Consider the following 24,782-nt stretch of genomic DNA (forward strand, 5'->3'; position numbering starts at 1 on the left):
GGTGACAAGAACGAAACTCCGTCTCAAAAAAAAAAAAAAAAAAAAAAAAAAAAAAGGAGAAATAAAGTTGAAAACATAAAGCTGTTTACTTTGTTTACTGACTGCATGCGAAACTCCTGATGAAAGGGCCAAACTACCATCCATCCATCTGTCCATAATGAACTTGAGCCTGGTATAGGTTGAGTACTACTTATCCAAAACGCTTGGGCCCAAAAGTGTTTCAGATTTCAGAATTTCTTCAGATTTTGGACTATCTGCATTATACTTACTGGTTCAGTATCCCAAATCCAAAAATTCAAAGTCTGAAATGCACCACTAGACATTTCCTTTGAACTCATGCCAGTGCCCAAAAAGGATCTCGAAGCATTTCAGATGCTCAACCTGTACTGCCATTATTTGGCCATCCTTATCAAGTGGCTGCCAAGCATTGGTGTTAGTTCAAGAGCTTTCCTCTCTGTAGCAGTAAAGGCACTCAGAGATCAAGAGTAGCAGGCCTAAGACACATGGTGGTAAGCAACGAAGAAAACCTTCAATTTACTGCCAAGTGAAAATCACTTCAAACTCAAGTTCTTTGGGGAAGGACGGGCAAGGAACAATCCCTGAGGTAACACACCTTCAAGTTTCCTAAATAAGAGCATGAAATCATTTATCTCAAAATGTAAATATTGTAAGGTTAACTTTCAATGGATGCACAGAATCAGGATTTGACCTTGTTTGGCCTAATTCCAAACTTACATGGCCTCCAAGACAATACTTATCTAGTAAAACAGAAAAAAATGAACCATTAGGTACCTCCCAGTGAGCTAAGAATTTACATATGCTTATTGTAAACCTTATTGCTGGATTTTACTTTTACCAAGTATATATATTTCTTAAAATAAAAAACTAGGCTGGGTGCAGCGGTTCACGCCTATAATCCCACCACTTTGGGAGGCCTGAGCTTAGGAGTTGGAGACCAGACTGGACAACATGGCAAAACGTCATCTCTATAAAAAATAAATTAACCAGGTATGGTGGTGCTTGCCCGTAGTCCCAGATGCTCGCGAGGCTGAGGCAGAAGCATTACTTGGGCACAAGAGTTAGAGGCTGCAGTGAGCCATGACAGCATCACTACACTCCAGCCTGGGAAACAGATCAAGACTCTGTCTCAAAAACAAACCAAAACTTCTCATATTCCAGGAAGCCAAGCAAATAAAATGAATGAACAAAAAAATCCGTATAAAAAACTTCAGGCCGGCCGGGCGCGGTGGCTCAAGCCTGTAATCCCAGCACTTTGGGAGGCCGAGATGGGCGGATCACAAGGTCAGGAGATCGAGACCAGCCTGGCTAAATACGGTGAAACCCCGTCTCTACTAAAAAATACAAAAAACTAGCCGGGTGAGGTGGCGGGCGCCTGTAGTCCCAGCTACTCGGGAGGCTGAGGCAGGAGAATGGCATAGACCCGGGAGGCGGAGCTTGCAGTGAGCTGAGATGCGGCCACTGCACTCCAGCCTGGGCGACAGAGCGAGACTCCGTCTCAAAAAAAAACAAAAAAAAAAAAACAAAAAAACTTCAGGCCAGGCGCAGTGGCTCATGCCTGTAATTCCAGCACTTTGGGAAGCCAAGGCAGGCAGATCACGAGGTCAGGCCTTCAAGACCAGCCTGGCCAACATGGCGAAACCCCAAATCTACTAAAAACACAAAAAATTAGCTGGGTGTGGTGGCGGGTGCCTGTAGTCCCAGCTACTTGGGAGGCTGAGGCAGGAGAATCACTTGAACCCAAGAGGCAGAGGTTGCAGTGAGCTGAGATCGTACTACTGCACTGCAGCCTGGACAACAGAGTGAGATTCCATCTCAAAAAAAACAACAACAACAACAACAAATGCCAGCGCACTAGCTCATGTCTATAATCCCAACACTTTGGGAGACAGAGGCAGACAGACCACAAGATCAGATCAAGACCATCCTGGCTCACACAGTGAAACCCCGTCTCTACTAAAAATACAAAAAATTAGCTGGGTGTGGTGACGCTTGCTTGTAGTCCCAGCTACTTGGGAGGCTGAGGCAGGAGAATCACTTGAACCCGGGAGGCAGAGACTGCAGTGAGCCAAGATTGCGCCATTGCACTCCAGCCTAGATGACAGAATAAGACTCTGTCTCAAAATAAATAAATAAATAAAAATTTAAAGCCTTGAGGAAATGCTCTTTAACTCAACTGCATGGCAATTACATGGGTATATATATTTATCAAAATTTATCAAACTGGTGGTTTGTGGTGGCTCGTGCCTACAATCCCAGGGCTTTGTGGGGCTGAGACGAGAGGATCACTTAAGGCCAGGAGTTCAAGACTAGCCTGAGCAACTTAGTGAGACCCCTCTCTCTACAAAAAAATAATTAAAAACTAAAAATGTAGCCAGGCGTGGTGGTGCATACCTGCAACCCTAGCTACTCAAGAGGCTGAAGTGGAGAATTCTTGGGCCTAGGAGGTTGAGGATGCAGTAAGCTATGATTCCGACACTGTACTTCAGCTGGGTGACAGAACAAGACCCTGTGTCTAAAAAAAAAATATATCAAACTATCATTTAAAGTATATGCATTTTGGCCGGGCGCGGTGGCTCAAGCCTGTAATCCCAGCACTTTGGGAGGCCGAGACGGGTGGATCACGAGGTCAGGAGATCGAGACCATCCTGGATAACACGGTGAAACCCCGTCTCTACTAAGAAATAAAAAAAACTAGCCGGGCGAGGTGGCGGGCGCCTGTAGTCCCAGCTACTCGGGAGGCTGAGGCCGGAGAATGGCGTGAACCCGGGAGGCGGAGCTTGCAGTGAGCTGAGATCCGGCCACTGCACTCCAGCCTGGGCTACAGAGCGAGACTCCGTCTCAAAAAAAAAAAATAAATAAAATAAAATAAAATAAAGTATATGCATTTTATTGTACGCAAATTATACCTCCATGAAGGTGATTAAAACAAACCTCAGGTGATTCCAACTTGGGGAACTGGATTCCAAGTCTGGAAAGAGCCGAGTCTAGCAAACATGTTCTTAAGCACCAGGAACCAAGTAGTAAGCCCTGTTTTATTCCAAGAGATCTTAGGGCGCTACTTCCGCTACCCTTCCCCTGCCCTGCCAAAAAAAGGTACTACAAACTGTAACCTGAATAGTGAAAGTTGAAGATAGCTGGACTCAGTGGCTCACGCCCATACTTCCAGCACTTTGGGAGTCTGAGGTGGGAGGATTGTTTGAGCCCAGGAGTCTGAGACCAACCTGGGCAAGACATTGAGATTCCATCTCTACGAAAGGTAAAAATATTAGCTGGGCGCAGTTGCACACACACCTGTAGTCCCAGCTACTCGGGAGGCTGAGGTGGAAGGATACCCTGACACCAAAAGCTGGAGGCCACCATGAGCTAAGATTATGCCACTGCACTCCAGCCTGGAAGACAAAACAATACCTTATCCAAAAAAAAAAAAAAAAAAGGCCGGGTGCTGTGGCTCACACCCATAATCCCAGTACTTTGGGAAGCCGAGGCAAGTGGATCACGAGGTCATGAGTTCGAGACCAGCCTGGCCATCATAGTGAAACTCCGTCTCTAGTGAAAAAACAAACACAAAAACACACACAAAAAATTTAGCTGGGCATGGTGGCGCGCGCCTGTAGTCCCAGCTACTGGGGAGGCTGAGGCAGGAGAATCGCTTGCACTGGGTAGGCAGAGGTTGCAGTGAGCCAAGATTGTGCCACTACACTCCAGCTTGGACAACAGAGCAAGCCTCCGTCTCAAAAAAAAAAAAAAAAAAAAAAAAAGGCCAGGCACGGTGGCTCACGGCTGTAATACTAGCAACTATGGGAGGCCAAGGTAGGCGGACTGCCTGAACACAGAAGATGGAGACCAGCCTGGGCAACACGGTAAAACCCCGTCTCTGCTAAAATACAAAACAAAAATTAGCCGGGCGTGGCAGCATGCACCTGTAGTCCCAGTTTACCTGGGAGGCTAAGACAGGAGAATCGCATGAACCTGGGAGGCGGAGGTTGCAGGGCGCCGAGATCATGCCACTGTACTCCGGCCTGGGCGACAGAGCCAGACTCGGTCTCCAAAAAAAAAGTAATAAAAAAAGTAGGCCAGGTGCGGTGGCTCACACCTGTAATTCCAGCACTTTGGGAGGTGGAGGCAGACAGATCACCTGAGGTCAGGAGATCGAAACCATCCTGGCTAACATCGTGAAAACCAGTCTGTGCTAAAAATACAAAAAATTGCTGGGCGCAGTGGCTCAAGCCTGTAATCCCAGCACTTTGGGAGGCCGAGACGGGCGGATCACGAGGTCAGGAGATCGAGACCATCCTGGCTAACACGGTGAAACCGGGTCTCTACCGAAAAATACAAAAAAAAACTAGCCGGGCGAGGTGGCGGGCGCCTGTAGTCCCAGCTACTCTGGAGGCTGAGGCAGGAGAATGGCGTGGACCCGGGAGGCGGAGCTTGCAGTGAGCTGAGATCCGGCCACTGCACAGAGCGAGACTCCGTCTCAAAAAAAATAAAAATAAATGAAAAAAAATAAAAATAAAAATAAAAAGACAAAAAATTAGCCGGGCATGGTGGCACATGCGTGTAATCCCAACTACTCAGGAGGCTGAGGCAGGAGAATCGCTTGAACCTGAGAGGTGGAGACTGCAGTAAGCTGGGATCGTGCCATTGCACTCCAGCCTGTGCAACAAGAGCAAAACTTCATCTCAAAAAATAAATATAATAAGTTAGCTGAAAGGCTGCTGTCTGGCACTTGAGGTAAGTGCTTCTCTCTCACTGAAATCTCATAGTGCTCGCTTACCATTCCCTTTCTACAGAAGAAAAAAACTGAATCAAAAAGGAATCATATTACTGTCAAGGGTCTCAAGCCATCAAGTGTCAGAGCTAGTATTTAACTGTCAGCTTCTCTCCAGAATCCATGCTCTTAAATAAGATACTCTACTGCCTTCCTTTTCTTTGTGTTTGTGTTTGAGACAGAGTTGCCCAGGCTGGAGTGCTGTGATCTTAGAGCACTGCAACCTCCACCTCCCAAGTTCGAGCAATTCTCCTGCTTCAGCCTCCTGAGTAGCTGGGATTACAGTAACCCACTAACACACCTGGCTAATTTTTGTAGTTTTAGTAGAGATGGGGTTTCACCATGTTGGTCAGACTGGTTTTGAACTCCTGACCTCAGGTGATCCACCCACCTTGGCCTCCCAAAGTGCTGGAATAAAGGCGTGAGCCACTGTATGCAGCTTGCCTTCCTTTTCTGAACTTAATATCTTTAAAAGATAAACAGCTTCATTATGAATAACTGGAGAAGTTAAACAAGAGATTTCATCCAGAAAAGAAATTTTCCACACACACACAAAACATCTCTGAACAAAATTGCTGTATCACATAATAAAATTATCTTGTAGAAAAAAGGATTAACAAAGTGTTACAACATCAATATCCATCCTAAATTTACTTCCTTAACCTCTCAAAGCCTATATCCCAAACAACAAACGGAGTTACAAAAAAATATCCTGGTAATAGAGCATGTGATCTCTAAGTCCAGAGAATCACAACTCATCTGCAACATACAGAGTAGGATACAATGGCCACAAGAATACAGTAAAATAAAAATGTATACATAACAAAAGTTAGAATGTTCAACCATATACCTAAAGTCAAAATAAGCAACTTAAAAATTATGGAACTGAATTATTGTGATTTAGAGCAGCTATAAGCTTCAGAAGTTAAAAATCTTGGCCAGGGTAGCTCACGCCCATAATTCCAGCAGGAAGCTGAGGTGGGTGGATTGCCTGAGGTCAGGAATTTGAGACCAGCCTGGCCGACATGGTATAATTCTTGTCTCTACTAAAATACAAAATACAAAAATTAGCCGGGGGTGGTGGGCAGGTGGTGGTTGGCACCTGTAATCGAGCTACTGGGGAGGCTGAGGCACGAGCATTGCTTGACTCACACCTGTAATCCTAGCACTTTGGGAGGCTGAGACAGGAGGACCACTTGAGCCCAGGAGTACAAGATCAGTCTAAGCAACATAGCAACACCCCATCTCTAATACAAAAAAAGAAGAAAAAAATAAAGCAAAAAAAAAATTTTTTTTTTTTTAGACGGAGTCTCGCTCTGTCGCCCAGGCTGGGGTGCAGTGGCCTGATCTCAGCTCACTGCAAGCTCCACTTCCCGGGTTTACGCCATTCTCCTGCCTCAGCCTCCCGAGTAGCTGGGACTACAGACGCCCGCCACCTCGCCTGGCTAGTTTTTTGTATTTTTTAGTAGAAACAGGGTTTCACCGTGTTAGCCAGCCAGGATGGCCTCGATCCCCTGACCTCGTGATCCACCCGTCTCAGCCTCCCAAAGTGCTGGGATTACAGGCTTGAGCCCCCGCGCCTGGCCAGCAAAAAAAATTTTAACACAAATCCTTGGTGGCTCACGCCTGTAATCCCAACACCTAGGGAGGCCGAGGCGGGAGGATCACGGGGTCACAAGGTCAAGAAGTCGAGGCCATCCTGGCCAACATGGTGAAACCTCCTCTCTACTAAAAACACAAAAATTAGCTGGGTGTGGTGGCCTGTGCCTGTAGTCCTAGCTACTCTGGAGGCTGAGGCAAGAGAATTGGCTGAACCAGGTGGGCAGAGGTTGCAGTGAGCCGAGATCGCGCCAAGGCTGTACTTCAACCTGGCGACAGAGAGACTCCATCTTAAAAAAAAAAAAAAGAATCTAGTTTCAGCTTTATGATTTTTCTTATTTAGCAAATATTTTGCTGGGTACAGTGGCTCATGCCTGTAATCCCAGCACTTTGGGAGGGTGAGGCAGGAGGACTGCTTGAGCCCAGCAGTTTAAGGCCAGCCTGGGCAACATAGTGAGACCCTGTCTCTAAAAATAAATAAATAAATATAGGCCTGGTATGATGGCTCACACCTGTAATCCCAACACTTTGTGAGGCCAAGACGGGTGGATCACTTGAGGCCAGGAGTTTGAGACTTTGGGCGGCCAAGGCAGGCAGATCACTTGAGGCTGGGAGTTCAAGACCGGCCTGAGCGACACAGCGAAACCCAGTCTCTGCAAAAAAACATAAAAATTAGCCAGGTGTGGTGACTCGCACCTATAATCCAAGCTTTGGGAGGCTGAGGTGAAAGCATCACCTGAACCAGGAGGTTGAGGTTGCAATGAGCCAAGATCATGCCACTGCACTCCAGCCTGGGTGACAGAGTGAGACCGTCTCAAAAAAAGAAAAAAAAAAAAAACTTAGGCCAGGCGCAGTAGTTCACACCTGTAATCCCAGCACTTTGGGAGGCCGAGGCGTGTGGATCATGAGGTCAGGAGTTCAAGACCAGCCTGGCCAACGTGGTGAAACCTGGTCTCTTCTCAAAATACAAAAATTAGCCAGGAGTGGTAGCGGATGCCTGTGAATCCCAGCTACTCAGGAAGCTGAGGCAGAAGAACTGCTTCAACCCAGGAGGTGGAGGTTGCAGTGAGTCCAGATCGCGCACTATACTCCAGCCTGGGCGACAGAGCAAGACTCTATACTAAAAGGGAAAAAATAATTTTTTTTACAGTATACACCTGTACCCCACCACCTAGACTACAGTGAACTTTTTTTTTTTTTTGAGATGGAGTCTTGCTCTGTCACCCAGGCTGGAGTGCAGTGGCCGGATCTCAGCTCACTGCAAGCTCCGCCTCCTGGGTTCACGCCATTCTCCTGCCTCAGCCTCCCGAGTAGCTGGGACTACAGGTGCCCGCCACGACGCCCGGCTAATTTTTTTTTGTATTTTCAGTAGAGACGGGGTTTCACCATGTTAGCCAGGATGGTCTCGATTCCTGACCTCGTGATCCGCCCGTCTCGGCCTCCCAAAGTGCTGGGATTACAGGCTTGAGCCACCGCGCCCGGCCTACAGTGAACATTTTAACGACTTGCTTCATCAAATTCCATCTCCTTTTTAACACAAGCATTACAGAGACAGTAATTACAGGCTGAAAGGCAAGTGTCAGAAAATCAATGGTTTGGCTAGGCATGGTGGCTCACACCTATACTCCCAGCACTTGGGAGGCTAAGGCATGTGCATCACCTGAGGTAGGAGTTCGAGACCAGGCCAACATGGTGAAACACCATCTACTAAAAATACAAAAATTAGTCGGGCGTGGTCACACACACCTGTAGTCCCAGCTACTCTAGAGGTGAGGCACGAGAATCGCTTGAACCTGGGAAACAGAGGTTGAAGTGAACTGAGATGACTCACTGCACTCCAGCCTGGGTGACACAGTGAGACCCTGTCTGGGGTGGGGTAGGGTGGGGTGGGGTGCGGAGGGGAGGGATGACTTCAAATAAAACAGGCTGAAGTCATTAAGTCAAGGAAATTAATATTAGGAAATCTTTTCCTTTTTTTTTTTCTTTTTTTGAGACAGAGTCTTGCACCATCTCCCGGGCTGGAGTGCAATGGCGCGATCTCAGCTCACAGCAACCTCCGCCTCCCAGGTTAAGGTGATTCTCCTGTCTCAGCCTCCTGAATAGCTGGGATTATAGGCGCCTACTGCCACGCCCAGGTAATTTTTTTTATTTTTAGTAGAAATGGGGTTTCACCATGTTGGCCAGGCTGGCCTCAAACTCCTGACCTCAAGTGATCCACTTGCCTCAGCCTCCCAAAGTGCTGGGATTACAGGCGTGAGCCACCGCTCCTGGCCAGGAAATCCTTTCTCATATTTGTACAATTACCATATTAGTTTACTATTTGGTCAGAATAGAATTAGATCTACTCCTACTCACGGTGATTCTAGTTGTTTTTTTTTTTTTTTTTTTTTTTTAAATATCAGATCATGTCATCCCCTTTTCTAAAGAATATCTAAATGACTTCTAATCTCAGAACAAATCCAAAGAATTTCCCATGTCCTAAAGGCCCTATATGATCTGGCCCCTGCCCACCTCTCTAACCTCTTTTTACCTCCAACTTTTCCTTTCACTGCACTTCGAACTTACTTCATTGGCTGTGTATGTTTTCCTCTTTCCCTTCACTTAAATTTAAGATACTATCATAAATATGCTTAAATGTGGCCAAGCACAGTAGTGGCTCTCACCTGTAATCTCAACAATTTCAGAGGGGGGCAGATCACCTGAGGTCAAGAGTTCCAGGCTGGGCGCGGTGGCTCACGCCTGTAATCCCAGCACTTTGGGAGGCCGAGGCAGGAGGATCACGAGGTCAGATCAAGACCATCCTGGTCAACACGGTGAAACCCCGTCTCTACTAAAAATACAAAAAATTAGCCAGGCGTGGTGGGGGGCGCCTGTAGTCCCAGCTACTCAGGAGGCTGAGGCAGGAGAATGGCGTGAACCTGGGAGGCGGAGCTTGCAGTGAGCTGAGATCCGGCCACTGCACTCCAGCCTGGATGACAGAGGGAGACTCCATCTCAGAAAAAAAAAAAAAAAAAGAGGTCGAGACCAGCCTGGCCAACATGGTGAAACCCCGTCTCTACTAAAAATACAAAAATTAGCCAAGTATAGAGGTGCATGCCGATAATCCCAACTACTCCAGAGACTGAGGCGTGAGAATCACTTCAACTGGGAAGCAGTGGTTGCAGTGAGCCAAGATCACGCTACTGCACTCCAGCCTGGGCAATACAGTGAGACTCCATCTCGAAAGAGAAAAAAAAAAAAAATATATATATATATATATATATGTACACACACACACTTATATATTTACTCATCCTCTTAAAAAATGAAATCAAGCTCAGTTTGGCATAAACTGCATACTGATTGCAATTCAGCAAGTGTATTTGATGTTTTTCAGTATTATTAGCTATAAAAATGTATTTGGCGGAAGTACCAATAAACTGAGACCAACACCCAGAATGAGCAGCTTCAGTGCCTGATTTTCAGTCACAAGACTACCGTAATTATGAACATACCGAGGCCTTCACTTAATACTATAGCTCCACAGATTAAAGATGAAGGATTTTATAGTAATTACCAACTTCAAAATGTCTTGGAAATTTTAATCCCACAAATACTTAACAATGACATGTCCCCAAAGAGCCCAAGTATAGCAAGACATGTAACATTAACAAGTTCAAAATTTAGTTATATTAATGTGTAGTTACAAGCAAACAGTTACATTGGACAGGTAAATAAAGGAATAAACGAATGACTTCCTTCAAGACAAAAAGAACCAAACAAGTCAACAGAGGTAAAAATTTAAAATCAAAACTATTAAAAAACACAAGTGGAACCAACTTTGAGGTAAAAAAGATTCCAGTTTTCCACCGTAAACTACTAAACAAGGTTTGTGAACAAATCAACTTGGATGCAAATAGCGCTATTCAATGAAGACGATCTGTAACTGTAGATCCAATGGTAGAGTCGGACAAAATACTTAGGATCCTTTTAAAACTACAAATATGGGTGGGCGTGTGGGCTCACGCCTGTAATCCCAGCACTTTGGGAGGCCGAGGTGGGTGATCACCTGAGGTCAGGAGTTCAAGACCAGCCTGGCCAACATGGTGAAACCCCGTCCCTACTAAAAATACAAAAATTAGCCAGGAACGGTGGCTGGTGCCCGTAGTCCCAGCTACTCCAGGGGCTAGGGCAGGAGAATCACTTGAACCCAGGAGGCAGACGATGCAGTGAGCTGAGATCGCACCACTGCACTCCAGCCTAGGCAACAGAGTGAGACTCCATTTCAAAAATAAAAATAAAAGTATATGGCCAATTTTAAAATCCAGTGACTATGTACTATTTATCATAATCACTAGTAACCATAATGCAATTAAACCCAAGGTGCTGTCTACAGCAGGCTCAAATTAGCTCTCTTAGAAGCTGAACTATCAGTCTTTCAGAGTTAACATAAATCTCTCAGCGCTCTAAGACAATTAAGAAGACGCAAACGGGCCGGGCGCGGTGGCTCAAGCCTGTAATCCCAGCACTTTGGGAGGCCGAGGCGGGCGGATCACAAGGTCAGGAGATCGAGACCATCCTGGCTAACACGGTGAAACCCCGTCTCTACTAAAAAATACAAAAAACTAGCCGGGCGAGGTGGCGGACGCCTGTAGCCCCAGCTACTCGGGAGGCTGAGGCAGGAGAATGGCGTGAACCCGGGAGGCGGAGGCTGCAGTGAGCTGAGAATCCGGCCACTGCACTCCAGCCTGGGTGACAGAACAACACTCCGTCTCAAAAAAAAAAAAAAAAAAAAAAAAAGACGACGACGCAAACTAGCACCTTCTCCCGTCACTGCAGGGCTCCACCCCATGGACAAGAAACACTTGAAGAGCTACCTCTTTTTAACTCTCCTAATAACTTACACCCCCATATGACCAGAATAAACTTTTAAAAAGGAGTTAACTGACAAATGGAAAGAAATCAAGACTACAAAAATACTCCACCACCACCACCACATACATGTGCACAGGGAATTGTTTACTTGACACATGCAGTACCCCTAATTAATAGTCAAAAGTGCCCACAGTTACCTAAAAATATGTTAGCCTGACCTAAATATCTTGGTTTTGAAGCAGTAAAAGTGTAGGCCTTGCTCTAGAAGTTGGACCCTTAAAAAAAAAAAAAAATCCGAACACTTAAAGCCATGATTAGGTCAGCCAGGGACCCTTGTACATTCATCTAGCTCCCTCAATTGAAGGCAGGACCATCCAGTTAACAAGGGGAGAGTGCTATGTAAGCTAATGAACTGAATTTTTTTTGGCAAATGAATTTTTCAGATTCTCCCAAACTATTCACCATCAACAAGGTTTAAAAGAAGAAACAATGGAATAAGCTGGAAGTCCTGAATTTTAGCTGACTCTAGAGGTCAAATGTTTGGGAGTAAATGGAGAATACCTTAACAGAGCAGACAGTTCTGGTCTGCTCCTGACTAGACAGATAATCCTGGGAAATTTACTTAAGTCTCTGGGACTCAGTTTGCTCATCTGCAAATGGGGTTAGACAACCACACCTGAAAGATTCCTCTTAGATCTAAAATTCAAGAACTATACATTATTCCTACTCTCTTCTTCCCTGCAACGCAGATTTTTACAACAGAGAAAATAAATCTAGCATTAGACTTTAACTCAAACCAAGGTGCACCTTATATATTTAATGTCCCCAAGAGCCATCAGTGCTCCACAAAATTAGATGGAACCAATTAAGACAAGTTATCCAGAGATCCTTCAATAAGTCATCCTTTACAATTAAAAACTAGTCTTTTTTCAGTCCAATGTCACTTGTGCCAAACGCTCAAAACAGTATCTCCGCCTATTTAGCCACATCTCAAGGTGACAATCATCCACATGGTACATACACACTACACATCTGGGTGATACTAAGTGGTTGAAAAATTCTCATCACACACATTTTAAATTATGGAAGTTTTTCAGTTTTTCTGTTTTTCTCCTTCAGGAAGGCAGAGTGAAATATAATCTACTTACACACCTGCAAGAAGCGTTTATTTTAAAAGACTTCCTTCAAGACAAAAAGAACCAAACAAGTCAACAGAGGTAAAAATTTAAAATCAAAACTATTAAAAAACACAAGTGGAACCAACTTTGAGGTAAAAAAGATTCCAGTTTTCCACCGTAAACTACTAAACAAGGTTTGTGAACAAATCAACTTGGATGCAAATAGCGCTATTCAATGAAGACGATCTGTAACTGTAGATCCAATCAGTAACTAAGGTACAGATGCTTAGGTGATTCCTAATCAATACAGCGACTTAGACTAACCAATATTGCATCTGTTTTCATGCAACATCGCTAAATCATTTACAGTTTTGTGGTTTTTTTTTTTTTTTCAACTGGAAAATGCCCCTTTTCCACTCAATACAGACCCCAAAGCTTTCAGACGAGTTAGGGCGCGTTCGGGGTGGTATGGCCGTAGATCATACCTCTAAGCTTTCAATACAATCTTTTACTTACTTACACAGTCTCCAACAAATCTGCATTAAAAGAAAACCTACCCAAAGTGTAACTGAACTTTAATCAATATAAAACAGTGATTCACGTTTCTCGGTAAACGTAAAAAGCAAAATGGAGTTGGAAAGAGTTTCTTTCCCATTTCAACTCCGACAGCCACGCGCGCTTTCAGCAGCCAGCCACACTGCGCGGTCGGGGGCCCGGCACAAAGCCCCCGCCCTGCCCGGCGCTGCCGGGAGAGGAAGCGCCGAGGACCGAGGGCAGGCAGGCGGGCAGCTTTGGGCTCCACCAGGCCCGGCCGGGCGGGGGAAGGGGCACTGGAGACTACGGGGCGCGCTTCCGGGGACTGCGCGGGCGGGGTCGCCGCTTTGGGGCGCGGGGCCTGAGCCGGGAGTCAGGTCAAAGGTCAGGGGCGGCTCGGCCAGGGGCGGCTCGGCCACGAGCAGCCGGTGGGGTGCGGCCGCTGCGGGGCGGCGGCCTGCCGGCCGGAAGACTACCGGGCGGGCGGGAGGGCCTGGGGCCCCGCGGCGCCTGGAGGGAACCCTTCCGCTCACCTCAGGCAACGAATCCGAGTCCAGCCTCTTCGCGCCGGGGACGCCGGTCCGCGAGTCGCAAGCTCGGAGACGAAGACGGGTAGCTGAAGACCAGACCGCGGACTAACGAGAGAACCGACGGAGGACCGCGGGCGGCGGGAGGGGAGCGCGAGAGAGCGAGGGCGGGCGGCGGCGGGAGGGCGAAGAACGACGTGCGCGCCCCCGAGTGCCCAGCGGGCTCGAGCCGACCTAGGTCGCGGCCTCGCGCACGCGCGCGCACTCACAGCTCATCCACTATTGCTCAGGAGCGCGGCCACGCCCTAAAAGCAAAACCCTTAACCAATCATTGCAGCCGCGTGGGGCATCACGGGAACTCCGGGGCTATAAAAGACCTGGTTGCTATTTTGTACTCCCGGAGTCACTCATCCCTTAAGCAAGCAGGGTGGGGCTAGGTGCGCGTGCGCGGTTTTAATACTCCTCCCCAAACTGCCAACACTTCACTCAAGCGAAGTAGGCCCCGCCCTGCCTAGATTTACGCGTGCGCACTAACGGGCCTGGCCCCGGAAGATCACACGCGTGCGTGGTAGGGACTACGGTGACAGTACCCCGGGTGGGGCGAGGGCCAGTCATGGCGGAGCCCTGGTCTGGGCAGGCCTTGCAGGCTCTACCGGCCACGGTACTGGATGCGCTGGGCGCGCTGGGCAGCGAATTCTTGAGGGAGTGGGAGGCGCAGGACATGCGCGTGACCCTTTTCAAGCTGTTGCTGCTGTGGTTGGTGTTAAGTCTCCTGGGCATCCAGCTGGCCTGGGGGTTCTACGGGAATACAGTGACCGGGTTGTATCACCGTCCAGGTGAGGCTTCCTACGAACTTCCGTGGGCTGGCCGCCCCCGCCCCCACCCTCTCCCGACTGTATCACTGGGTTCCCCAACTATCCTGCAAGAGGCTCATCAGAACTTAACATTGGTTCACGGCCTTACCACCCTGAACGCATCTGACCACGAAGCTAAGCCGGGTACTTGGATGAGAGAACTTAACGTTGTACCCTGACTCATGCCACCATACCATTTTACGCCAGAATCTCCACCAGTCCACCCATCACATTGTATCTGTTCCTCAGAACTCTCACCTGGCAATACGATTAGTCCCTTAGGACCCTTACTAGACTTCACCAAACAATACCAGTGGTCTCTAACCTGACCTGGGCTGATGCCTGCTCAGATCCCCACCCCAGCCTGCTGCAGCTCTGGATGTGTTTTTGCCTCCAGGTCTGGGTGGTCAGAATGGATCCACGCCTGATGGCTCCACGCATTTCCCTTCGTGGTGAGTAAATCTGTCCATACCGCAACCCCATGCTTGGCATTCCAAGGATGTCACCACCACCTGTGCTGGTGACAGAGAAGGGAGTTCTCAGGCTATAAGCCCACCAGCTTAATAGCCTTTGCAGCAAGCTTCAAGTCTGCACGTAGAGTTCAGGCTTTGAGTTAGGATGACATCAAGGTTTGGACAGTCCATCAGCATGTTGTTCAGCAGCCTGTAGGACAGGTGGTGGTATTGTCATAATTTCAGAGAGATGAAATGACATGTTTGTTGGATTCCACTCCGCGCAATCCCCTCAGTTGGAAAGGCAGTAATCTCTGTCCTTAGCACATTGACCTCATCAGGGTCAGCCTCCTCTTCTGCAAAACATGCACTCACTAATCAGGGCATTCATTCAGATAATCTCTGGGCCCCTATCACATGATAGGGACCACACGAGGCCCAGAGAACAAAGAAAACCCGGGCCCTGCTCATGGGGAGCCAGGGATTTATTAGGGGTGCATGGGGCAGGGGTGGTCAGGGAAGGCATCTGCCGAGAAAGACACCTAAGCCGAGATCAAAGGCCACAGGGTGACAAAATGTACCTGGCAAAGGGAATGGATAGAGCAAGGCTAAGAGGGAAGGATAAGGGTGACATATTAGAATAGGTAAGACTGCGATGCTGGAGCTTGAACATGAGAGCTTGTTGGACCCTGGGAGCCATTGAAAGACTAACTCAGCAAGGCTGTGATCTGATCTAATTTGCCTTTATAAATGCCTACTTCATGGCAAGTAGATAAAGGGGTCCAAGAGTTAGGGCTAGAGGTTAGAAAGGCTGCCACTGCCCAGATTTCTGTCTTGGAGAAGAGGCCAGGCCCCCTGGCTCATGCCTGTAATCCCAGCACTTTGGGAGGCAGAGATGGGTGGATCACTTGAGGTCAGGAGTTTGAGACCAGCCTGGTCAACATAGCAAACCCCATATTTACTAAAAATAGAAAAAAGTAGCTGGCATGGTGGTGTACACCTGTAATCCCAGCTACTCGGGAGGCTGAGGCATGAGAGTCACTTGAACCCAGGAGGCAGAGGTTGCAGTGAGCCCAGATCACGCCACTGCACTCCAGCCTGGGCATCAGAGTGAGACTCTATCTCAAAAAAAATAATAGGCCGGGCATGGTGGCTCACGCCTGTTCCTAGAACTTTGGGAGACAGAGGAGGGTAGATCGCCTGAAGCCAGGAGTTTGAGACCAGCCTGGCCAACATGGCGAAACCCCATCTCTACTAAAAATACAAAAATTAGCTGGGTGTGGTGACGTGCGCCTGTAATCCCAGCTACTTGGGAGGCTGAGGCAGGAGAATTGCTTGAACCCAGGAGGTGGAGGCTGCAGTGAGCTGAGATCTTACCATTGCACCCCAGCCTGGGCAACAAGAGTGAAACCCCTTCTCAAAAAAAGAAAAATAATAACAATAATAATAAATAAAAAGAATAATTAAAAAAAGAGAAGGATGGCAATGCCATACTAACATGGAGAACCAGGAAGAAGAATGGGTCTGCAGGGAGAAGGTGCTGGGCCCAGGGTGGGCTGTGGGAGATCAGCAGAGAGGTCTAGATTGTTATGTGACCTTACTGAGCCTAGCTCAATCCTCAAGAATGAGCTTGGGAGAGCCAATTTCATCAACTGTTCTGCCCATGGAATAACCCCTCTCTCTTCTCTCTCTCCATCACTTTCAGGGAAATGGCAGCAAACGAACCTCTCAAAACCCACAGAGAATAAGGGAAGGCAGCAGAGGGTCTCCAAGGGCATCACTGGGTCTGCTGGCTTCTACACTGGGTTCTGCTACTCCCCAGACCTCAGGGACAACTGCCGGGGGTTCAGGGTTGGTAGCAGGGTACCCAGTGCCTGCAGGGCTGGGCCTGTTCTGCCTCTTGGCCCTACATCCTCATCCAGGCACTGGGCAAGGGAAGAGTTTGCCTGTACCCTTATCTGGGTGCCTTAAGGAGAGAGATTGTGTTCCTCCTCTCTCAGGGGTGATAACTCAGGAAGCCTCTGGGTTGGGAAGGCCATCAGTTCTTTTGTCTTAGGTTTCTTTTCCTGTCCCTCTTCCCATCCCCGAGATATGATCCCATAAAAATATTTCCTGAGTTGGCCAGACGCGATGGCTCACGCCTGTAATCCCAACACTTTGGGAGGCTGAGGCAGGCAGATCACGAGGTCAGGAGTTCGAGACCAGCCTAACCAACATGGTGAAAACCCCATCTCTACTAAAAATACAAAAATTAGCCGGGTGTAGTGGCGCACACCTGTAATCCCAGCTACTCAGGGGGCTAAGGCAGGAGATTCGCTTGAACCTGGGAGGCAGAGGTTGCAGTGAGCTATGATTGCGCCGTTGTACTCCAACCTGGGTGACAGAGCGAGACTCCATTTCAAAAAAAAAAAAATTTTTTCCTGAGAGGAAGCCTGAGGTTGACCAGCTCTGGGATTTGTAAGGCAGATCTGTTTTCTCCTAAGCCCTGAGTTTTCTGAATCCCTGGTTTTGCTTTATTGGCAAGGAGCCAGGGAGTCCTGACCTGAGCCAGACCTTAAGCTCTATGGTTATTTAGCTGGCCATTCAGGTATAAGGCAGGGTGGTGTCCCTGCTGGCACCATCCAGATCGAGGCACCAAACACCCACATCCCTGGCCCAATCAGATTTCTCCTGTGAGCCAGGCAAAGGAAATTGTCATCTGCCAACTGTCCTACTCATATTCCTCTCAGTCCTTCTTGGGGGTAAGCTGAGTACCTGAAGGAGCACAGCTGAACCGCTGGGGTAGCCTCCTACCCCCCACTGCTTAAGTGCCTATGGGAATGTGGGTCTGTACCTTGTCCCCTCATAGGATGGTAACAAGCATTTAGTGCACAGTGGCCCCATCATAGCCTGTAGCCTCATCATTACCCATCTGGACCTGGTACAAACGCATGTCACAGCCTCAGCTCCTCCCCACTAGCATCTTCTCTGCCTTCAAGAACCAGGCAGCCCTGCCATGTCACAATAGGCCAGAGGAGTTTCCAAAGGCGTGGGTGGCAAATGCCCCTATAGAAACACCAGTACCTGAAAGCACTATAGCCCTGGACCTGCCTCCTTCCCTCATGGCCATACTTCTGCTTCCATCCGCTGGGCCACCAGCCACTTTAGTGACCCCTGCCTACTTCCTCCCTGTTGGATGTCACACTTCCATCTGGTTGCCTTTGCCTAAGCCATCTTTGTGGTAGAGGGGCACTGGAATTGCAGCTGTACTGAGGATGATGGTCTTCACAGCCCCAGGCCCACCCACTGATACTACTGCACAGAGTCAGGATCTCACATTTCACCCCAGGCTCAACTGAGGATGTGGCTTATTAAACACGGAAGTGCATCGGTTGTTGTGGTTATTCAGACAGAACAAGGGTATGCATGCATAGGGGCAGTGAGAGAGGGAACATCCTGGAAGCTGCTGTCCCTTGGGACCCAGATGCAACAACTTGCAGGGAGGGGAGAGGTGATGCCAGCTCCCTGGAGGAGCAGGGATGGGGTGCCCAACAGGCAATATCTCCATTCTTATAGACTGGCCCCTTTCAAGGAGAACCTATTCCAAGCTTGTCTTGGAGGCCAGGAAGGCAGGCACTGGGTTGGCATTTCAGGAACCCTGTGAACAAAGAACAATGAAGCTAGAGACTGGCAAGTAAGAAGGAAGTTTAATTTTTTTTTCAGGATTCAGTGGAGTCCATTAATGCATACCAGGGGCAAAGGTCAGCCCAGGGTAAGGCAAGTCTGGGAGGAAGCCCACCCTGCCCTACAACAGCCCTGGAGCTCAGAATAGGTGGTGAGCCTGCCATGGTTTGCTACTGGGCAGCACACTAGACCAACTTGGGTATGTGGAAGAGTAAGTCTCTGTTCCCTCAGCCATTCCCAAGTTTACACACAGGCATAGCAGCCCTACTGTGAGTCAGCAATCATTCCTGACTTGCAGTAGGGACAATTTGCATTTATGGAAAGCAAACTGGAGGGGGTGGCCTAAGTCCACACCGCCCATGTTATTACCCTTTGCAATGTGAAAAACCATTGTGAGGTAGGTTGGGCAGGTTTTATCCTCCCCACAAAGGTGAGCCTTTGCTCCACAGCCAGCACCTGGCAGAGTGGGAGAGATGGCAGAACCAAAGTTTCTCATTACCCTCCAGCAGGCAAGAGTGGGTCAGTGGGATCATGGACTCAAGACATTGTGTGAGCTGGTCCGTCACTCAGAAGCAGGGTCCTGAAGGAAGCTGGAGTGGCATGAGTTAGGTGGGGGGAATAGGTGGTATGACCCCTCAACCAGACAATTGGAATCAGCCTCCACCTTAGCTGCCCACCCCCAGTGAGTTCTGCCTCAGCTGATTGACTAACCCCTTGTAGGATGCCCTCCAAGGCAAGACTCCTGGAGGGGACAGCCCCACCCTGAGCCATCCTCACTTGAGGGTATAGTAGTTTGTGGGCACAAAGGGCATCTTGCTGACCACAGCCATCTGCTGCTTCCGCCGCACCTCTACCAGCAGCATTGTCCCTGGACGACTGTACTCGCAGGGCACATAACCCATTGCCACATTCTTCTTCAGAGAGGGCGAGGGGCAGCCACTAGTCACAGTACCTGTCAAGCAAGCATAAGCCATGCATTAGCACCACCTTGCAGTGCCCCCACCCTCCTGGGGAAGAGACAAGGGCTTCCCAGCTTCCCTGGTCCACCTACCAATCTTGGTACCCTCCATGTTCAGGATGGGACTGTGTGCCCGCATCGGGGCCCCCTCACACATCAACCCCACACGCCTCCGCTGCACCTTGCCCTTCAGCTGGGGAACAATGACCTTGGCTCCAGGGAAATCCATAGCAGCTCGGCGGCGCTTCCCTGGAGAATGACACATGAGACGTAAGCCACAGCCCATAGAAGCCCTGGCCACAGGAGGTCCTTATGGAAGTCCTCAGGTAACACCCATCTAGCATCAAGGCCCCTTTGCTTGGGCTACTCCAGGTTCTATTCCTCCCCTCACTGCCGTCAGCCAAAAAACCACCTCTTACCCCCTAGAGGCCATGCTGCCCACCTGCTGAGCATCTTCAGTTTCTCTTTTCTTTTTTTTTTTTTTTGAGATGGAGTCACTCTGTCGCCCAGGCCTAGAGTGCAGTGGCACGATCTCGGCTCACTGCGAACTCTGCCTCCCGGGTTCAAGCAGTTCACCTGCCTCAGTCTCCCAAGTAGCTGGGATTACAGGCATCCGCCGCCATGCCTGGCTAATTTTCATATTTTTAGTAGAAACGGGGTTTCACCATGTTGGCCAGGCTGTTCTTGAATTCCTGTCCTCATGATCCACCCGCCTCGGCCTCCCAAAGTGCTGGGATTACAGGTGTAAGCCACCACACCCAGCAGCATCTTCAGTTTCTAATAGGCAAAGCCACAGTGGCACCTTCAGGAAACGGAGGCTCAGGAAGGCTGAGTCACTTGCTCCAGGCTACATAACCTTTGGAGGAGTCATGGGCTGGTTAGTCTTAATAAGGGTCACCCCAACCTCCAGGACCCCATCCTTGAGTGCTGGCCCAGCTCACCCAGTGTCCAGCTGAGGCTGCCCTCCACAGGTGTAGTGTGTTCATCAATGTCATTCCCGTACAGGCAGAGGCCTGCCTCCAGGCGCAGACTATCCCTGGCTGCCAGCCCTGCCAGCTTCACCTCTGGGTTTTTCAGAAGAGCTGTTGCCAGGTGAACTGCCTCCGCTGCCGGCACCGAGATCTGTATGAAACACCAGAGGGCAGATGGGAAGCTCCCTGTGCCACACACCTTCCACCCCTCATGTGCATCTTGTGCCCTGTACTGCCCCTTACACCACTTCTTGACACACCTCCACACCGTCTTCTCCTGTGTAGCCACAGCGGGTCACGCGGCAGCCAGACACGCCAAACACCTCCATCACAGCACTAGTCATGAAGGGCAGTTTCTTCAGGTCATCTGCCACGCTGGCCTGTAGTACTTGGGCTGCAGTGGGGCCTGGGCCCAGGGAGCCAGTGACCAAGAATTCAGGTCCCAGCACCCCTCAAAGCTGGACTAAAGCCTTATTCAGGGACCAGAACAAGCCCTGAGCAAGTCTTACTCTGCAAGTGGGAGAAGATGCCCTTGTCCCTAGCCCATGGAGCCTTGTAGTAGGTAGGAGGAGGGCAAGATACCAAACTTAAAATTATGGCACACAAATATCACACCTTCCACACCTTCTTCTTGGTATAGTCTCTGTGCTAAGCAGTCAATGAAGCCAGTAAGGCAAAGATTGGCTCCAACCCCAGCCCAGCCCTCTCACCTTGCAGAGCTAGCAGGGCATTATCCAACACCTCCAGGCCCACATCTCTGCCCTGGTTCTGAAGCTCCCTGACCTTGTCCTAAAAGACAGAAACACCACAAGAGCATCTGGGGCCACTTACTGAGCACCTACCATGGGCTGGACACTGCAGAGCTGGACAGTAGTAAGACAGTGGAGAGGAAGAGGAGGGAGGAAAAAAAAAAGGTAGTAGGCTGGTTCCCATCTTACAAGGTCACTTAGCTACTAAGTGATAAGAGATGACCCAACCCCAGGTCTGCCACCTCACACCCTCACCAGAGGGGCCAAGCCCCCCTCCCCATGCCTAATCCCCCACCACCAAACCCTGGCATGCTCCAGAGTGGGCCTGCTCTTGAGTCTTATAGCTGTTCCTTCACTCAAAGAGCCACTGTCCGGGTCCCTTGTCTGCGCCAACCCTATCCTGGACAACAAGGATGCTGCTCTATGAACAAGGAAGACAAGGTGCCTAGAACACAGAGGGGGTGTACCTGCATGAGGGCCAAATCTTTCTCCCAGCAGCCAGCGTTGGATACCACATACAGGTGCCCCTCAGAAGTATTGGTTACAATCAAGTCATCTAAGATGCCTCCAGCCTCGTTGGTAAACAGCGACAATGTCCCCTAGGACAAAAGTGGAGGGCAAGGCCAAGGGTGAGCCAGACACACCCCTGAACCCACTTAGCTACCAAAAGGTTATGAACCCTAATGTGAAGGACTCAGGGTGTGAAGGTGCAAGTCTGGGCCCAAGTCCAAGGTCTTTGGTCCTCATGCACCAAGTAAGTTTTCATCCCCTCCCTACCTTGGGGTGCTTCCCTGATCTGGTGAGACCTCTGCACCCCTCCCCACTCTGTACTGAGAGCCCCATCTGATGCTTCATCTCTGACACCTAGGACCTGCTGCTTCACCTATCCAAACCTGGGATGACTCAACCCATGTTTTGCCAACCCACAGGACAAAAGCTTCAAAGGTCATCTTGATGATCCCAGGCTCTTCTAAGCACTCCATAGCAATGCCCCCAAAAAACTTCCTTAGCCTCCTCACTGATGGACAAAAAGCCTGAGGTTGAGGGGGTCACATGAATCACCTGGGGATCTTGTTAAAATGAAGGTTCTGATTCAGCAGGTCTGGGGCAGTGCCTGAGAGTATATTCCTAACAAGCTCGAAGGATGCTGGTTTACAGACCACACTTTGTTGTGTTTGTTTTGTTTTGTTTTGTTTTTAGACTGAGTCTCGCTCCATTGCCCAGGCCAGAGTGCAGTGGTGTGATCTCAGCTCACTGCAACCTCAGCCTCCCGAGTAGCTGGGACTACAGGTGCGCACCACCACACCCAGCTAATTTTTGTATTTTTAGTAGAAATGAGGTTTTGCCATGTTGGTCAGGCTGGTCTCGAACGCCTGACCTCAGGTGATCCACCCACCTTGGCCTCCCAAAGTGCTGGGATTACAGGTGTTTGAGTCACGGCACCTGGCCAGGGACCACACTTTGAATAAAGAGGGGTTAAACAGAAGGGATGGCCCGAGAGCAGTATATTAACCTTGGTTTCTGGCCTCCTAGCCTGATGTAGTAAGGCTGGGATATTCCCCTCTCTACAAATGTCTGGGTCTCTGGAAATGACTCAGGGATTCCGTCCCCCAAGACTGCAAGCCCTTAGAGGCTGTGTTTGACTCATCTCTGTGCTCCTAAGCCTGAGGTAGGGACTAAGCCCATTTGCTGGCTCATGACTAAGAAAACTCATAGAGCAGAAATAAAAGGGCCCACCTGGTTTGGTCTTAGCTCTGCAATGTCTCCAACCACTAGACTCTCCATCAGCTTCACCCGGTCACTACCAAATATCTTGGTCTGAGGAAGAGATTGAAAGCCTCAGGCCATTGCAACAGCTACAACCCAAAAGGCCACTAATCTAGGATGCATCCTCCCTGCCATCCACAGTGCAGTCCAGCCCACCCAAAGTGACTAACCAGTTTTTTGGTTCTACACGTGGTAAAGGACCACCTTCTGATTTCCTGACCACCCCCAGTCACTCTGTGCTGGGGGACTGCCAGGGACTGGACAGGACCTAGCACCTTTCTGAAATAACCCCTTCTCCTTTTTTTTTTTTTTTTTTTTTTGAGACGGAGTTTCGCTCTGTCGCCCAGGCTGGAGTGCAGTGGCCGGATCTCAGCTCACTGCAAGCTCCGCCTCCCGGGTTCACGCCATTCTCCGGCCTCAGCCTCCCGAGTAGCTGGGACTACAGGCGCCCGCCACCTCGCCCGGCTAGTTTTTTGTATTTCTTAATAGAGATGGGGTTTCACCGTGTTAGCCAGGATGGTTTCGATCTCCTGACCTCGTGATCCGCCCGTCTCGGCCTCCCAAAGTGCTGGGATTACAGGCTTGAGCCACCGCGCCCGGCCTTTTTTTTTTTTTTTTTTTTTTGAGACAGAGTCTCGCTCTGTTGCCCAGGCTGGAGTGCAGTGACGCGATCTCAGCTCACTGCAAGCTCCGCCTCCTGGGTACACGCCATTCTCCTGCCTCAGCCTCTGAGTAGCTGACTACAGGCGCGCACCACCACGCCCGGCTAATTTTTTGTAGTTTTAGTAGAGACGGGGTTTCACCGTGTTAGCCAGGATGGTGTCGATCTCCTGACCTTGTGATCCGCCCGCCTCGGCCTCCCAAAGTGCTACGATTACAGGCGTGAGCCACCGGAAATAACCCCTTTTCAAACCAACACCCAGCCCAATACGTGAGAGTGGGTGTCAGCCCTGGAAAACCTGGGACATTAAGGCACACCACTTAGTGGGGGCAGACTAGAAGGATGAGATGATGATGAGACCCTCTGAGCTTATTTCCTTGGGGCCACTGACCTATCCATGACACCCCCATGACCTCTAGCTCTTCTGGGAGGGCTGTCCTTGGAATCCAGTTCACAGCAAACAAAGCCAAGGAGTGCACCACTGTAAACAGGGAGGAAGGCCTGATCAGGCGGCCAGCGTGCTCCCCTGGCTCACCTGCAGCATATGAGACACGTCAAAGAGCGAGCAGTGCTGGCGTGTGTGCAGGTGCGAGTCAGTGTGACTGTCCCGGTACTGCACTGGCAGACTCCAACCCGCAAACGCCACCATTTTCCCGCCGTGGGCCAGGTGGAAGTCATAGAGCGGTGTCCTGCGGAGCACGTCCTGCGGGCGGCTGGGCTTAGTGCCACCACAGCCCTAGCCCCCAGCCGCTTCCCTCCCCCACCCTCCCCCACCCTCCAAGATCAACACCCTCTATCCCACCTGTGCGCAACTGAGTGGACGACACAAGGCCGGGGGCAATGCCTGCAAGCGAAAGCCCAGATGGGCCACCACACTTACAACCCTCTGCATCGTCGCCTGCAACGAGCACAGATGGCGCACAGAGGACACCACACTGCCAGGCACGCCGGGAGATGTAGTCCAGGCCTCTGCTCGGACAGGTCTCTCTCCGGAGCAAAGGATCTGAAGGGGGCGTCGGCAGCCCCAAGGGCAGGCTGGGATTTACAGCAGAGAATGCAGGAACTCCCAACCACAGGGAAACAGCCTCCGGCTCTTTCGGCTGGCTTTTCAGGGCAGCTTGGGCAATCCAGAGCTGATTGGGCTGCCCAGAAGAGAGCTAGGGGCTAGACTGCCCCCTGCAGAACCGCCCTGTCTCCAAAAAGTCAAAGTTCCAGAAAGGGTGGAAAGGTCTGAATCATACCTTTAGGACCTCAAGGGAGTAAGGTCAAGTAGGGGTGGGGAAGGT

General features: G+C 49.7%; 3 protein-coding genes across 3 annotated transcripts in view; 1 reads left to right on the forward strand and 2 right to left on the reverse strand.

Moving 5' to 3' along the window:
• The window catches only part of LOC105480439 (ras homolog family member A), a 55,785-nt gene extending 42,171 nt beyond the window's left edge, over positions 1 to 13,614 (reverse strand). Inside the window, exon 1 of the mRNA XM_011739321.3 lies at positions 13,428 to 13,614. The gene's annotated coding sequence lies outside the window, so the exon portion shown is untranslated. The remainder of the gene's footprint in view (positions 1 to 13,427) is intronic.
• Positions 13,615 to 13,845: 231 nt separating this feature from the next.
• Positions 13,846 to 18,094, forward strand: LOC105480443 (T cell leukemia translocation altered). Its single transcript, XM_011739326.2, has 3 exons — positions 13,846 to 14,257; positions 14,673 to 14,727; positions 16,433 to 18,094. The coding sequence occupies exons 1-3, from the start codon at positions 14,035 to 14,037 to the stop codon at positions 16,473 to 16,475; spliced, it is 321 nt and encodes a 106-aa protein (XP_011737628.2). The 5' UTR covers positions 13,846 to 14,034; the 3' UTR covers positions 16,476 to 18,094.
• Positions 18,095 to 18,391: 297 nt separating this feature from the next.
• Positions 18,392 to 24,758, reverse strand: LOC105480442 (aminomethyltransferase). The gene is made up of 9 exons (XM_011739324.3): positions 24,299 to 24,758; positions 24,032 to 24,199; positions 22,806 to 22,886; positions 21,536 to 21,667; positions 21,030 to 21,108; positions 20,580 to 20,725; positions 20,290 to 20,470; positions 19,442 to 19,597; positions 18,392 to 19,342 (listed from the first exon to the last, which is right to left on the reverse strand). Exons 1-9 carry the CDS (start codon positions 24,386 to 24,388, stop codon positions 19,164 to 19,166), a joined length of 1,212 nt encoding a protein of 403 aa, XP_011737626.1. The 5' UTR covers positions 24,389 to 24,758; the 3' UTR covers positions 18,392 to 19,163.
• Positions 24,759 to 24,782: the final 24 nt, after the last annotated feature.

Source organism: Macaca nemestrina, chromosome 2, assembly GCF_043159975.1.
Source record: "Macaca nemestrina isolate mMacNem1 chromosome 2, mMacNem.hap1, whole genome shotgun sequence".
In the NCBI taxonomy this organism is placed as follows: Eukaryota; Metazoa; Chordata; class Mammalia; order Primates; family Cercopithecidae; genus Macaca; species Macaca nemestrina.